The sequence below is a fragment of the Tenrec ecaudatus genome, chromosome 9, assembly GCF_050624435.1.
Source record: "Tenrec ecaudatus isolate mTenEca1 chromosome 9, mTenEca1.hap1, whole genome shotgun sequence".
NCBI classification, from domain to species: domain Eukaryota; kingdom Metazoa; phylum Chordata; class Mammalia; order Afrosoricida; family Tenrecidae; genus Tenrec; species Tenrec ecaudatus.
The window spans coordinates 75,852,712-75,869,543 of record NC_134538.1 but is presented as its reverse complement, the minus strand read 5'-3'; the positions used below and the strand labels follow the sequence as shown (position 1 = coordinate 75,869,543).

Sequence of the window (16,832 nt, the reverse complement as noted above, 5' to 3'; positions counted from 1 at the left end):
AGAGCTACAACTACTATATATGTTTATTTTGCTCTGTAGCTGTGCATATGTACAAGAGGTAGACATAGGCTGGAGGTATATAACCACAGGTAGCCAGAGAACAATGACATGAGCAATTTCCCCTTGCTAGAAGGGACATTAACTCCAATCCATTGCCATTGAGTTCATTCTGATTCAGAGCACTTTATACCCATCAGCCAATCCAAAGAAGGAAGCAGAGGCTGTCTGCTCCTGTAGGGATCTACAAAGTTGATCTCTTTCTCTGGAGATTATTTCCTCTTGATAACAGTTTGAAAATACTGCATGAGATGAAGTCTTACCATGCTCTCTTCTCAGGAGCGTTCTGACTGTGCTCTCTTTTAGACAGATTTATTTGGCGAGTATCCTTTGCTAGTGCCATAATTCAAATGCATCAGTTCTTCTCCGGTCATCGTTGTCCTTTGTTCAGCTTTCAGATGTGTACGAGGCAATGGAAAATACTCTGGTTTGGGTCAAGCGCACTTTTGTCCCCAAAGTGACATCCTGGCTCTTCAACATTTTATAGAAGTTTTGTGCAGCAGATTTGCCCAGTTCAATGTGTCACTTGATTTCTTGACTGCTGCTTCAATGAGCATTGAAGTGGATCCAAGTAAAATGAAACCCGTGATAATTTCAACCTTTTCTCTCTTTATCATGATGTTGTCTACTGGATTGATTGTGAGGATTTCAATTTCATTCCGTGGAGTTGTACATCATACTGAAGGCTGCAGTCTCTGAACTTCATCAGTAAGTGCCTCAAATCTACTTTACTTTTAGCACACAAGGTTGTGTCTTCTGAAAATTGCATGCTACCTTAAAGTTTCTAGTGTTTCTCTGAGTGGTACAAACTATTAATGTGCTAGAAGGTTAGAGATTTGAAGGGTAGAATATGTTCAGAAGAAAGGCCTGGCAATCTCCAACAATCCCCGCTGAAAGAGCACAGCTATTGAAAACCTCTTGGAGCAGGTCCCTCCGGTGCACACTGGGATACCCCCAGCCAGAGCTGACGCAACAACAACTTGGGTTTTGTTTGTTTTTAAATTGTTTACTTGATAAATAGGATGCTAAATGTTGTGAAAACCATAAGACCCATAGATTCTCCCTCTAAAAGGAAAAAAAAGATGAAAAATATACGGCATTGTGCAGGGCAGAGTGGGGGGAAGCAATGCCAGTAGAGAAGGATAGCTTTGGAATTTGAACTCTTTTGACCTAAGTCAAAAGCAGACTGGAGCTGGTCTGATTTACATCTATTCGTCCAACAACTCTTCAATCTAATTCTCTTCAAGGACTTTCTCTTAGAAAACGGCAATAAATAAGTAGATAAGTCTGAAAGGCTTCAAGCATCTTCTAAGCACTTTAGTTAAGCAGTAATGACTAATGTAAACAGAGCACAGTGAGTAATCGTGTTGATGTTGAAGCCCAGGCACCACTTTATCAATGGAATGTTTGGACTCCCTATGTGCCTTACAGTTTATAAAACTAAAATGATTTAACGCACCTTCCCTTCTGGGTTTGCAATGAGAGGTTAGAGTAACAGTATGTTCTCCGTTCATCAGACCGCTTCTCGCTGCCTCTGTCAGCTTGGCAATGGGAGACCTTTGCTTTGAACTCCATTTCTAAGGAAGAGTGGGTGGGAAGCAGTTTCTCGGTTTAAGAATTATTCTGAACGTGACCTGAACTGATCATGAGAAGTCAGTGGTAAATGGCAAAGGAGCTGATTTGAGCACAGCCTGTAGTGCATCGTGACGACTATCTGTTACGTTTATGTTAATGACAACTTGCACGAGCATAAACGCTTAAGCCTCTTCTTGAGGACTGGAGCAATGTCTGACTCATCCTCATAGCTGTATAGTTCAGTGGTAACAGTACAGAGTAGGTACCCACTAAATCTATGCTCGAAGTGGTTGTTAGGTCTCCACGAGCCAGTCCCTGGCCTTGACTCAGCAGGGCTATCTGTGCAGCAGAAGGATACACTGCTCAGTTCTGTGTTATTTTCCGAGTCGTCGCTCCGTTTGAGCCACTGTTGCAGGTACTGCATCAATCCATCTTATCAAGGGCCTTCCTCTTCTTCAGGCCCGCTCTGCTTTGCCAAGCATGATTTCTCTTTACGGGGACCAGGCCCTCCGGATAGCACGTCCACAGTACAGGAGACAAAGGCACATCATCCTCACTTCTAAGGAACTTTTTGGCTATGCCTCTTCCCAGGCAGCTTTGCTCCTCATTCGAGCAGCTAATGGTATATTTAACACTGTTCACCAGCTCAATCATTCAAAGGCATCAGTTCTTCTTAGAACGTTCTGAATCATTGCCCAGCTTTCACATGTATGTGAGGTGCCCAAAGTGACCCAGGTTTGGGTCAGGCCTGCCTTAGTCTTCAAAGCGACATCTTTGCTTTTTAGCACGTTGAAGAGACCATTTGCAGCAGATTTGCCAATGGAATATGTCTTCCTTTTCTGACTCCTGCTTCCATGGGCAATGATTGTGGACCCAAGTAAACAGAACTTTTGGCCAACTTAAATTATTTTCCTTATTGGTCCAGTTGTGAGGTTTGGGGTTTTATTTTAATGTCGAGGTGTAATGTACTCTGACGGCAGTAGTCATTGATGTTCATTAGTAAGTGCTTCAAGCCCTCTTTTGATTTCAGTAGGAAAGGTTGTGTCATTTGTTAACGATCTTCTTCCAATCTCCTCTATAGAGTCCAGTCTCTCAGAGTACGTACTCAGCATACACAGAGTGAATACGTGTGGCCAAAGGACGCAACCCCGACACACGCCTTTCCTGCTCATAAACCATAGAGTGTCCCCTTGTTGTGATCTGTGGACAGGTTCTGCATGACCACAATGAAATGTCCTGCACTTCCTCTTCTTCACAATGTTCTCCACACAATCAAATGACTTTGAATCAATGAAACACATGCCAACAGCTTTCGGGTATTCTCTGATTTCAGTCAACACGTATCTGAAATCAGTAATGATATCATTCATTACATGTCTGAGTCTGAATCTGGCTAGACCTTCTGACAATTCCCTGTCGCTGTGCTGCGACAACCATTTTTATGCTATATTCAGCAAAATCTTACTTCTCTGTGATAACAATGACATCGTTGGATAATTTTCACACTTTATTAGCTCACTTTTCTTTTGAATGAGTAGAGATTGCCATGTATCTAGATAGCATGTTAAAAAATCAATTTCAGTGTGGAGATTTGCAAACATCTTCAATTTCTACCTCTCTGGGTTTGGTGGTGGGTGCATAAATTTGAATTATAGCCATGCTAATTAGTCTTCCTTGTGAAAATATATTATTCTGTCACTGATAGGGCTGCATTTCAAGATAGATCTTGAAATGGTAATTTTTGAAGTTGACTGCGATGCCGTTTTTCTTTATCATGCCAGGCGTAGTAGATTATATAACTGTCTGATTCAAAATCGCACTACCACTCTATCTCAGCTCACTGATGCCTAGGACACTGATATGTATGCATATTCCATTTCATTTATGAAAACCTCCAATTTTCCTAATTTCATACTGGGTATGTTCTAAGCTCTGATTATTAATGGATGTTTGCCACTGTTTCTTCTCATTTGAGCTTGCCACATCAGCAAGGAAGGTCCTAAAAGCTTTGCTGCATCCATGCCCAAGTAGATGGACTCTCCTTTGAGGCATCGGTTCTTCCTCAGTTGTATTTTTAGTGCCTACAAGCCTGAGGAACTCATCTTTGGGTGCTACATCAGACAATGTTCCACTACAAATCAAGAGGTGATAAGTAACTAAGTTTTCACTTCCTTTCAGGTAGTTGTGCCTTGTTGGCCCCACCTGTGGTGGACAGGTTAGAGTTACTACAATAAGGCAAACTAGGAAGAAGGAGGAGGAGGTCCAATTCTGAAATATACTGAGCAGATGAGCACCAAGTGCATTTTTGCATTCATTTTGACCTTCCCCATAATCATTTGAACGTTAGTCATGAGAAGTCTGAGGTATAAAACATAAGAGGTCAAAGGTGGTGTAGCAGCATAGTTTAAAATTTAAATGCACTGCTTTAGAAGTTGACCATTCATCTTGGCTCTGATGCTTTAAGTCTGCTGTTATTTGCACTGTAGCCATTCCCTAAATCATTGAAATCCCTATATCATTGAAATCCCACGCCTAGCAGAATGAAATGTGGCCTGCTCATGTCCCAACTCCGTGGTCAATTTCAAATTGCACCTTTGTGGTTCATAAGTTTTTCATCGACTGGGTTTTGAGAAATACTCAGTGATCGCCAGGTCTTTCTTGCTAGTCTAGACTACTCTAGACATGCTGCTGAAACCTGTTCAGCAAATGCCAGCCTCCAATGATAGACGAGTGATGATGGCATATGAAGTGCACTGACTTGCATCCGAATCCAGGGTTCCCGCCCTGGAGGCGACAAGTGCACCATTGAACCACCAATGCCCACCCGCTCTACTTTCAGTGTAGCTTGCCGTAACTTCTGCAACGAGAGTGTCGCCTCTAAAATAAATACAGTGCTGTGTTTAGTGGCATACAAGGTGGCTGCTCATGAAAATCAACATACCCCCTTTCTTTAACAACAACATCCCTGACTTTACCTGGGACAACAGTGTGCCCATTGTTTCCTGAATATCACTGTGAAGCGTGAATCATTTCGGGCTAATGAAAAGCACGTCTATGATTGGAGGCTGGCACTTGCAGAACGGGTTTCATCGAATCTGTACTTAGTGCCTTTAGACATGAGTTTTTCTTTTAATTGAAGCGCCTTCATATCTGGTCAGGTGTTAGCTAGTTACTCCCACGACCAGCGGTGACTGGAGAAAAGGATGACCATTCAAAGCAGAGGCCTCAACTTCCACGAAAGAAAAATAAGCCCCCAAAAGGCTTTTGTTACTTTTTATGCACTGAGACTTTGGGATTTGGGGGTCCTTCAGTAAAACCTAGCCCATCCTGACCTCATGACAGATACATTCTAACAGAAAGGAAACTCAGAAGTGGGGAGCATTCTCTGACTAAATATGAAGGGGCTTCAAAAAGCTCATTAAAAATTACATTATCTGTATTTCTGCGTTCTGTATTTCTACAAACTTTTTGAAGCTGCCTTTTTCACATATTCTCTACAGAAGCTCAAAAAATTAAGATTAAAAACATATGTCTAAAAATGTTAACATAGGCCAAAGCATTCTAATCCTTGTTACTCATATTTAATAATAACAACCATTTACTGAATTTTTATTACATGCTGGACACTAAGAACACATTTTGACAAATAACTCAAAAATCCTTTTAGCAAACTATTAAATTCTCAGTAAGAATATGGATAAAAATGCTTAATATTAGCAGCATTAACAAGAAAAAATTAAGTATACACATGAAACTCTTATGGGAAAACACTTAAGTGCAAGAAAATGAACCAGAAGTATTATTTATATGAATCAAACAAATGGAAATGAACTATTTAAACAATAAGATGATCTAATAATCCATTACTCAAATATTTGGTCATAATAAATTTATAAGAAACCAGTGACAGGATTATAATATATGATTGATTTTTAAAAATTAAAGGAGAAAATTAAGTGTATAGGGGTACATGATTTGGATGTGTGTATCTATCTATCTATCTATCTATATATATATATATATATATATATATATATATATATATATATAACAAATATGTTGAGATATATTTGTCTAATCTTCCACAAATAGCACACTATTTTTATTACTATGTCTACTTTGCCTTCATTAGATGTTTTGAGTTTATTCAAAATTATCTTTTTTAGTGTTGTGCAACACTTTACAAGAATGACCATGCTTCATGTTAAATCCTATTGGTATTTTGATAGTAACTGCTTTGAATTTATAGATGAATTTATGGAAAATATCTATATATTGTTGACACTTTTCATTAATAAGCATTCTGCACTTCTATATTCATTTAAGCAGTACTTTTGTGCCCTTGGGTTTAATGTAATACATCTCTTCCTACCAAGTTCAAAATTTTTACTAGGTAACTTATCAACTTTTATATCTGTTTTGAATGTAGCTTTGGGCTCACACTTGTTAAATGGTTATTTCCAGTGCAGAAGAAAGTTGTTTTCTTCAGATCATACTGAGCTATTTTATGAGAATAAATAATCTGTAGTTCATCTTTTTTGACATTTTCAAAGGGGGTGATGAAATTATTTTCACATTACCCTTTTAAAATAGTTTAGATAATGTACTACATTGACTGATAATTCCAGTAAAATATTCAATAGCAGCAGTAAATTGGGCACCCTGTGTGCCATGCTTCAATGCAACTGCCATTAACTATTTGCTGTATATTTGTGGTAGGAGGAGACTGTTAACGAGTCAAACTGGTCTCCTTTTTAGTATATGTATATGTACCCAAAACCCACCACCATCAATTCAATGCCAGCTCATAGCAACCCTATATAAGGTCTTAGAGATGCTATATCTTATGAGGAGCAGACAGCCTCATTTTTCTCCCTTAGAGAAGCTGGAGGATTTGAATCACTAACCTTGGGTTAACAGGCCAATGATTATCTGCAAGACCTATATGGATATTTTTTAAAAATAATCTTAAATAATATTTTCAAGTCTTCCATCAAAAAGGAATTGAAAAATTCTATGAGGTTTAGGGAAAAAGCAAAGCTTTAACAACAAGAATTCCTAATTGCTGAGCTTCCTTTGCTAGGCAAGCAGGGTATTTCATTTCTTCCTAATAATCATAGCACTTCTACAAGGTGTAATACTTTTCAGCATTTAGAAATTAGTAAACTCTGCCTTAGAGATTTAAGCAATTTGCCATAGGTCACAAAATTTAATAAGTAATTATGGCAGGATTTATATCCAACTATATCTAGTTCGAAAGCCCACACTCTCCCCACTGTATTCCAGTTTTCATTCAGTGAGATATTAGACTGTCTTTCAACACAAGCGAGCACAGAAGATAACAAGTGTGTACCGGGTATATGGGCTTCTAGAAAGCACAATAAAAAATGTCAATCTTGATGTCATTTTTGAAGGAGACTTCAAAGTAAAAAGTCATAGAGACCTGTTTCCTTTGTTTCTTCACAAAGAGTTATGTTTCAAAAATTATTTAGACATAGCAAAGAAGCCAAAGATATGAATACACCAATTTGAAGAGGTTAGAGAGCAGATTCAAAACACATCCATGTTGAGTCATAACAACCAACATAAACTTCAAATGGTTGGAAGTTCAATCCTATTGATCCTCAGGTTTTCTGGAAACTGTATGTAAGTTCCACAAAGAAATGGTGTGTTCCTTCGAGTCGAGTCTAACTCATAGAGACCTCATGGGGCCGAGTCGAACAGCCCCATACACTCCCCAGGCTATGCATGGTCTTTATGGAAGAAGTGTCACATCTTTCCCCCACAGAGTAGCTGGTGGGTTTGAAATGCCCACTGAAGCTCCTTAAAAATAACCACAAACCCTTTGAAAAAGACCCAGTGGTTTAAAAGCAAACTTCGTGCAACATGGTTGCCAAGCACACTCTGTGCCGTTTCAATCTGTGTGAGCTTCATTATAAGTGATTATAGTGAGAGGTTAGCAATGCCTCACATTTTCTAGAAACATAATTAGCTTTAGGCTAATTGGTCATAACCGAGAAAGGATGCAAGCCACTCCCAATACCTATTTCTTCGGATCTAGGCTGCAGAAATGTTCAAGGGCAGTAGGGAACTCTAAGAAGGAGCTCTGGTGGCACTGTCAGGTAAGCATTGAACTGCTGACCTCAAGGTGAGTGGTTCAAATCCACTAGTCACTCATCAGGAGAAAGATGAGGCTATCAGCTCCTTTAAAGACGGACATCCTTGGAAACCTCTACAGAGTCTTTAGCAGTTGGCATAGATTCCATGGCAATGAGGCTTTGAGAGCAGGAACTTCAAAGAAGCCCTGAGGGCAAAGTAGACCATGCATTGGATTGCGAGTCTCAAGGCCTGGGGTTCAAACCCACCAGTCCCTCTGAGGCAGGAAGAGGAGGCCAGCTGTTCTCTTACAGACTTATAGTCTCAACAACCCCAAGAAGAGGTTTGACTCTGTCCTAAAGGGTCTCTATCAGTCATAAATGACACAGTGGCAGTGGGTGAAGATGCTGGCAATAGATTTTCTAAGATTTTCTATGACTAGGTTGGATGGATTGTAGAAAGCAAGAAGTCCACAAAATTAACTCCTCTGTGTGGGCTCCATTCGTTGGAAGAGGTACATCCTCTACTAAAAACAGATCGACGTATCTCCTGGGTAAATGGAGCGTTCTTCTGTGTACTCACCGCCACTCCTGTCTTATAAAGGAGGTAATGGACCGTCTGAGTAACGTCGGCAGCATGCATCAGATTGTGGTATGGGTTTTTATGCTTGCTGTACCCCACCTCCAGGGCTTCCACAAATGAGACAAGTGCAGAAATTGGGATCTGAAAGAGAGTGGCAAGGTGAATTAACTAGTGTTTAAATTACTTTAGGTGAAGAGGCAAGAAGTTAGGTACCCTCATTTCCCCCTTCTGGAATCACAACATATCAAAATGTGAAATTAAAAACTTCATGGTTGATAAAATTATTGCATAAATGATCAGATAATTTGGAAAATTAACAGGAATTCCCTGGTTTAGCAATAGTTTTCCCTGACAACTGGCCATTGTATCTCAGCTTGGAATCCCAGGGGAATGCCCCTCATTCGCCTCAGAAGACATTTCATTTTATTCACATAAAAAGCAATGATTTGTGATGCACATGTAGGAGAGTAAGCTATTGGTGAGTGTGCTTATTTTCTGTTATTTCTCTGATCTCATCTAACCCTTAAATGATCCCCCTTCTCTCCTTAACTCCAAGGAAGATAAGCTGCAGGAGGAGAAAACAAGCAGTGTTTGCTAGAATGCTATTTTGAGGAACTTCGAAATAGCACTTTGTTATGGAACCAGTAACTTTTTTGGTTACATAGTATCAGTGGAATGAGACCTTCCAAACTGTAATTAACAAGTTAACAAACAACAAGCATATTAATACATCCTGTTCTGTATATAACCTTATACTATTAAGAGCTAATTTATTTTCCATGTGTCTGATGTTTACAAGCACTCCTGTTAGAAGGGATTGTTTTCAGGGGGCCAGTATTTCCTTTAGTACTGATGGCAGCTTTTGATTCACAGTCACATTGTAATGGAAGATCTCTGAATACTTTTACTATTCTCCAAGGAAATGACACAGTGTGCATTTATTAATCGATCAAGCAATAAAAGAATTGAGTCATTATTTGGAGTTACCATTAAGTCAAAAATATACTTCCTATCAGAATCATTGGTTTTCAGCCTGAACTCTATACACATACACACACAAGCATACACATAGTCATATTATCTACGTGTATATACATATACCTAGATCTTATATATATTTGTGTAGGTATGTATATATACAGGAGCCTTAATGGCCTAACAGATTACACATTGGTTTCCTAATTACGACATCAGTAATTTGAAACCACTAGTCCCTCCTGGGAGAAGGATGGGACTTTCTATTCTGCCAAAAAGTTAAAATGTCTAGGAAACCCACAGAGACAGTTAGCCCCTGCTCTATTGGGTCACTGCAGGTCAGAATCTACTTGAGGGCAATGAAAGAGAGTGGGATGTATATGTCCACATTTCACACACACACACACACACACACACACACACACACACCTTCCTCTATTCATATAGCTGAACATTTGAACAATTGCAAAATGTCTGTCATTTTCCCAGTTCATGCTTTAGATGAACTTATCAGGCGTGGCTGGGGAGTGTGGGGAAGGAGAAAGTGTGTATTCCAGGGGACAGCCAAGCACATTGTTGCTGTTGCTAGGTGCCATCCAGGTGGCTCCGACCCACAGTGGCCTGTGCACAATAGTGCCCGCGACAGGACTCATTGTTGCAGCCACGGTGCCAATTCTTTCATCGCAGGCCTTCCTCTTTCTCGCTGCCCCTCCACTTGGCCACGCATGGTGTCCTCCTCCAGGGACTAGTCCCTCCTGACGACATGTCCAAAGTACGTAAGACAAAGTCCTGCCATCTTTGCCTCTAAGGAGCACTCTGACCGTATTTCTTCCAAGAAAACTTTGTTTGTGCTTTTCCCAGTTTTCTGGCACTTTCAACATGCTTCTCGGTACCACAATTCAAATGCGTTGACTCTTTTTCGGTCTTCCTTATTCAATGTCCAACTTTCACGTGAATAAGGAAGGAATTGAAAATACCACGGCTTGGGCAATTTTCACCTCAGTCTTCCAAGTAACATCCTTGTGCATCATGTCTCTTGCTCTCCTGATCACTGCTTCCATGGCATTGATGGTGGATCCAAGCAAGATGAAATCCTTGACAACTTCAACCTTGCCTCCATTTAGCATGATGTTACCTATTGGTCTAGTTGTGAAAATTTTGGTCTTCTTAACATTGAGCTGCAATCTGTGCTGAAGGCTGCAATCTTGCTCTTTAGTCACCAAGTACCTAAAGTCCTCTTCACTCTCAGAAAGCAAGGTTGTGTCATCTGCATATTGCAGGTTGCAAAGTTAGCAAGGCTTCCTCCAATCCTGATGCCACATTCTTCTTCATATAAGCCAGATTCTCTGATGAGTTGTTCAACACACAGATGGAATGAATACGAAGACAGCATACAACCTTGGCACACATCTTTCCTGATTTTCAACCAAGTAGCATTCCTCTCTTCTGTTCACCCAACTGCCTCTTGAAACAGCTACAAGTTTTAAGTGAGCACAACGGAGAGTTCTGGAATTCCCATTCTTCTCCAGGCTATCCATCGTTATTATAGTCCACACAGTCCACGGATGTGGCACAGACAATGAAACTTAAGTCAGCATCTTTCTGGTATTCTCTGCTGTGAGCCAAGATCCATCTGACCTCAATGATAGCTCTCGTTCGTGTTCTTTTTTGAATCAGGCCTGAACCTCTGGCCATTCCTGTCCATGTACTGCCGCAACTGTTGTTGGATGATTTTCAGCAAAATGCTGCTTGTGTGCAATATCCATGTTTTTCTATAGTTCAAGCATCCTGTTGAATCACCTTTCTTTGGAATGGGCACAAACACAGATCTCTTCCAGTCAATTGACCCAGTAGCTGTTCTCCAAATTTCACTGCCATAGACAAGTGCATGCTGCCAGGGTTTCATCGGCCTGTTGACGTGTTTCAATTGGTATCCCATCGACTCCTGGAGCCTTTTCTCGCTGATGCTTTCAGTGCAACTTGACCTTCCTTCAGCGCCATTGGTTCTTGCTCATGTGCCACCTCCTGAAATGGTGGGATATAAATGAGGTCTTTTGGGTACAGCTGTTTCTCGTTACCTTGAGTTGTGCCCAATCAGCAAATGAAGATCCCGAAGGCGCCACGTCCACAGATTTTACTGAACTCACCTTACCGTGGTTGACTCCACTTTGAGAAACCAGCTCCCCTCAGTCACATTCCCAGTGCCCTCCGACCAAAGGGCCCATCCTGAGGCACTATTTTTGGCAAAGTTCTGTTTCCAGTCATTAGACTTTTAGTATCTGACAAGAGTTCCAGGTTACATAGAAGGTCTCCCGAGTCTCTTTCCTCCAAAGTGGAGAGCTGAGTCCTTCCTCATTGTTCTTCATCTGGAAGCACCACTGAAACCTGATCGCTTTGGGTGACCCTGCTGGCCTTTGAAATGCCAGTGACCTAGCTCCCAGCATCCCAGATCACTCAATCCACCACAGTGTATGACAAACTGGCAGACAAGTGGTGCACCAATCACATGAGCAAGCAAGAGTAAGGAAAGTGCTATGGCATTGTGTCATGAGATTCCATCCCAGGTTTCCCTAGTCTTCCATATTTGTTACTGGTGGATTTAAAACATGATAGCATTTCAGAAGTCAGATATGAAAGCACTTTCATTTCCAAAACAACGATCCAATGAGACTGGGTTCATTAAGTTGTTCTCCAGATATCTGTGAAACTAGTGAAACACCAGGTGTGGTCGTTACATCATCTGTTGTCAATTTGAGACTTCAGAGTGAAGGAGTGAAGTTTAGCCTGTGGACCAGGTCGCAACTTGATGACCTATTTGGATGTGCTAAGGAGATAAATAGGCGAGATACATACTCACTTCCTGCAAGATATTCCTGTTGAGAAGACACATGGAGCTACATTAGAGCCCTGGAGCTGAAGGAGTCATGTGGAGACCCACGCCAGCACAGAGATGTTTCCATTGCCACTGGATCCACAAGATTTTCCACCCCTTATCTGTGATCTTCCTGCATTTGGCATCATTGCAGGGGTTGAGTGAGTCTGAAGAGGAACTTATAGACTGGTATCAGATATATGGGCTACTTATGGACTTAATCTGGATTGGGCTGGGATGTTCTTTCAATATTTAATTGCTCTTTAATATAAAGCTCTTTCTTATACACATCTGAGTCTCCCTGGATTTGTTTCTCCAGTCTACCCAGACTAACACACCAGCTAAAGAGGGATGTGTATTCATAAAAGCTGTCGTCTAATACAGGCTCTCCACTCTCCAATGTGTTCTCAGGAAATTTTTTAGATCAAAATGCAATAAGGACCACTAACGTAAAGGGAGTCTCTGTGTGATACAAATGGTTAATGTATTCAGGTGCTGACCCAAAGCTTAGGAATGTAAGTTCACTCAGCATCCTTGAAAGAGAGCCCTGGCAATCTAGCCTGGAAAACCAGCCAGTAAAAATGCGAGGGCTTCAAGAAGGGAGGAAAAGCTTTGAAACTGATGGTGGTGGCAATTGTACAATACTGCTTGATGTGATTGAACTATGGAGTGTTAAAATATCTGTAAGACCTCCCAATAAAATGATTAAATTTTTAAAAAAACGCTGATGTCACACAGTTCTACTCTGATACACCTGGGTTCTACTGAGCCTGAAGTGATTGAGCAGCAATTGGTTGGTTGGCCATAACATGCATATGCTCATGTCAGAAATATGTTCCTAATACTCAGTCCTTCACAAAGTGATAAAGAGCCTAGGTGTCCAGAGAAATCAATGTGTTAGACAGAAAACGACCTGATTTTCCACAGGTTCATCCATCTGCTGAGTGAAGCCCGTGGCGTTGATAAGACGTTGACAAATGTTGGCAGATGAATACACAGGCTCTCTGGAGAAGCTGTCTGACCTCAAGGGTCGCGACATTCATAAGCAGAGGGGACTAGACACTGGGAGAGTCGTGCTCTTTTTTTTTAACATTGAATTAATTTGAAGTATGACCGGCTGGGAAATACCAATGACCTGTCACAGAAGCTACGTGAGCATAACTGTCTGAAGGATCTAAGTCGTTTGGGGAGGGGAAACGTCCATCGACAGCAGAAGCGCACTCCGTCTCCATTACTGTCTCCCTGATGGCAGGGGTCGATAGGACACAAGATCACACTGAAATGAAATCTGCAGGCTGAGCCTCAAGGGAGCTCGGCTATTTCAAACTTCAAAGGGAACTGTCCGAAAAACTGGGCTGTCCACGGGCTTCCTCCGCCTCCTTGCTGCCTATCAGACCCGCGGGCAAGTGGGCATGAAGCGCTCCCACCACGGAAGAGCTCCACAGCAGCTGTCCCAGGTCATCCAGCACAGTGTTCTGTCCAGAGTGAAAGGCAGCTAACTATCTCTTGGTCGTGGCCCATGCATCACATAAGGCTGGGAACATGTGTGCCGTGCATTATAATTATTATTTGAAATGTGCTCTCCCGTTGTGACTGAGAGGAAGAAAGGAAATCTGCATCCCCGGCCACTCACCTTGAAACGGCTGATCAGATCGTAGCGAGTGAGCAATTCGTAGAAAATGAACTTCAGTGCGTGGTCCCCACTGGCCTCGTTGAGGGAAAAGACGTCAAAGGACCACTTGTCCACATCCTGCAGGAGAAGTCGGGGAGAAAGAAGATCAGTCGTCAGTCACTCAGAGAGGTCCTAGTCTTCCCACAGTGGGGGTGGCCGTGTGGTCCTCCCTCAGGATTTCACGAGCCGAGAGCACTTCCTGTTCAATTTTGAGCTAGTGTTCGGACTGAAGCACAACACTCTGATAGGACCATTGATTCAGTATCTATTGTACGCCAGGCATTGTGATGAGTGATAAATATGTAATTTAGTTTGGAGGTACTCCTAAGTAGTAGGTATTATGACTCACATTTTTAAAATGAAAAACTGAAGAGAGAGAGAGAGAAAAAAAGACATATCAAAAAGCAAACAGTTCTGTTGCTTTAGCGTGGGTTCTGACCCGTGCCGGCCCAGTGTGACAGAGCAGAACCGCTCCACTGGGTTTCCTGACTGCCACCTTTACGGAGGCCGATGGCTCGGCCTTTCTTCCTCCCTGCCCAGGGGTGGGCTCCAACCACAGCCAAACACAAAGAGCTCCCGCCTCTCATGAAAGCAACGCGTTACCTAATGTCCCAAAGGCCAACCAAGCAGGGACACATCCTAGAGCCCCAAAGCAAACAGGAGTCCAAGAGACAGCTAAGCTCAGGCCCTTTTCCTTATGCCCTTCAGTTGCCACTACTTAATTTTCGGTTTTTAATTAACTCCACAAGTACCCTTCGGTGAGCCCCTCCTCTAATTTTGATCCAGTCCCTTGACATGAGCCGCTGCGTTGACAACTGAGAACACTGACTCATATCAAAGCGCCCAGAAGCGTGCAGCGTAGAGAAAACAACAACATAACATGTCACTCTTGCCTAATCTGGAGTTTGAAATCGAGGTAAACCTGGGAGAATGCATTCATCTCAAGGACGAGAAAAATGCTACCCGTTTTGGAGTCACTGATCTGGAATTCTAGTCTTCAAATTTAAATCACTTTTTTTTTAAGTAAAAAACCAAACCCCTCATATACCATTAGTGACATTGAAAGCCTTCTTTGTCTCCATCGCTACTCCAAAATGAATGTTCACATTGCCTGACGAGGCCTGACCAGCTGCTATAGGCAGGGCAAACAATAGCCTGTGTAAGCAACGTTGTTAAAGGAACAACCATTTTACTTCTCATCATGTCAAAAGTCTTACTTTCTATAATTGAAGAAAATTAATGTCTTCAACAGACAGGGAAAATGATTGAAGCCATGTGAGACCGCATGGACTTTAGTTAGGCTCTGGCTAGAGACCTTGACTTTAGGAACTGCCCATAGCAGTGGTTCATGTCCCAGCCCTCAACGGCTCTCACAGATGGCAGTCCAGGCCATATCCCTTCAATATCTCACTGAGGTTCAGTTCATCGACAAAGGGGATATTTACAATTAACCCAAGACTTAACGTTTTGTGTTGGCTACTTCAAATTGGCACTTCCCATGAGCTCAATCATGTGTCTGGCCAGGAATCCTAAGGAAAAGTTCACTGACAACTAAGTAGTTGGAAAACACTTTGTACTATCTGACTGTTGTTATTCCCAGTGTCCAGAATGAATGAAAAAAGAGAAAAGTTCTTTGTCACTATATAAGAAATACCAGAGTGAAAACAGAAAAAAAGTTTACTTTGAATATTCTTACCCATTACTGTCAGGCAGATTCCAAGTCATATTGACCCTATAGGAGAGCATAGAATTTCCCATAGGCTCTGCAAGACTAGAAACCTTTAAGGAAGCTGACAGCCTCATCTTTATCTCATGGAGCATCTGGTGGGTTTGAACAGTTAACCTTGAGATTAACTGTTCAATGCTGAGCCCCCAGCATCAACAGAGCACCGACTGTGAGTATTAGAACTTAGTGATCAGAGAGGGACTAAGGAGAACCATCTGGGTGGATACGCTTTGTGTCTCTGACTCTCATTTTAGGGAGAACCTGGCTGTGCTTCTCATTTTCTTTATATTCTTCAGAACCAATTGGCATGATGATTAAAGATGCTGATTTTTAGGGCAGGGGACCCCATAGAATCTTGGAGGCAGGGTCTGGCATCTGCATATTTTAAAAAGGTCCTACTGTCAATCGCTTTTAGCCAAATTTTGCCCGAGGACCATCCAAATGAAGAAAGTGCTGGAACTTCCCATGAGTCCCAGATGAAGATCCCCTGAGCATCGTCATTCCCTTTCCACACGCTCTCAACCCTAGGCTGTCCACATGGGTCTCTCCCTGAGTCACATGACAGATGTCTTCCTAAAGGACAGCCGAAAATTATATACGATTATTAATCAAGGAAGAGAACAAGCGTCCAACACATCACTTCTAGATAAGCTGCGGGTAATTACTCTCTGCCTTAAATACCACCGCATGCTATGTGCTTACATTAATAACAAAAGTTAGCCCGACAGTAGCATGATGCTGATTTTATTAAATTCTATTCTCTCAGAAGAGTCACAGGCTTAAAAAACGCTCCAGACGCCTTAGCTGTCAGATCTAAACCTGGGTCTCAGCAGATATAGAAGGGGAAAAGGTAAACGGATTTGGATCCTTTTGTGACATACAAGTTTGTTACAAGCAACAGCAAAAGTATGTTCTCTCAGCCTTTGGGCAGAGTTTCTGCAGGAGAAAACAGTAGTGAATGCACCTAAGCTGCTGGCGATGAGGAGGAACTAACCTTTCCCAAGGGCACCGCATAAGAAAGGAACAGAAGAATCTCTCTGTAATCTCTCGGACTCTCCTCCAACCCAGTGCAAACAAAACCCGAGTCTGGGGAAATGGAAAATATTAGATTCTAAACAGATTCCAAACACCCCCAGGATACAGGGGGCAGGGCCAAGGGATAGAACAGTTTTCACAATAAATGCAGAGAAATGAAGCCGGTTAGAGTTAGTGCTTTTTCCTTCTGTGGTCATTTAAGCATAGTTCCCCTTGACGCAATACATTCGCATCTGCAAAAG

General features: G+C 41.8%; 1 protein-coding gene across 2 annotated transcripts in view; it reads right to left on the bottom strand.

Annotated features, from left to right (window-relative positions):
• PDE1C (phosphodiesterase 1C) overlaps positions 1–16,832 on the bottom strand; it is a 537,043-nt gene that overhangs the window by 89,070 nt on the left and 431,141 nt on the right. For both annotated transcript variants that reach the window (XM_075557555.1, XM_075557556.1), the window contains 2 exons: positions 13,791–13,907; positions 8,311–8,451 (listed from right to left, as the gene is read on the bottom strand). In XM_075557555.1, coding sequence (XP_075413670.1) covers positions 8,311–8,451; positions 13,791–13,907 — 258 coding nt within the window. The remainder of the gene's footprint in view (positions 1–8,310; positions 8,452–13,790; positions 13,908–16,832) is intronic.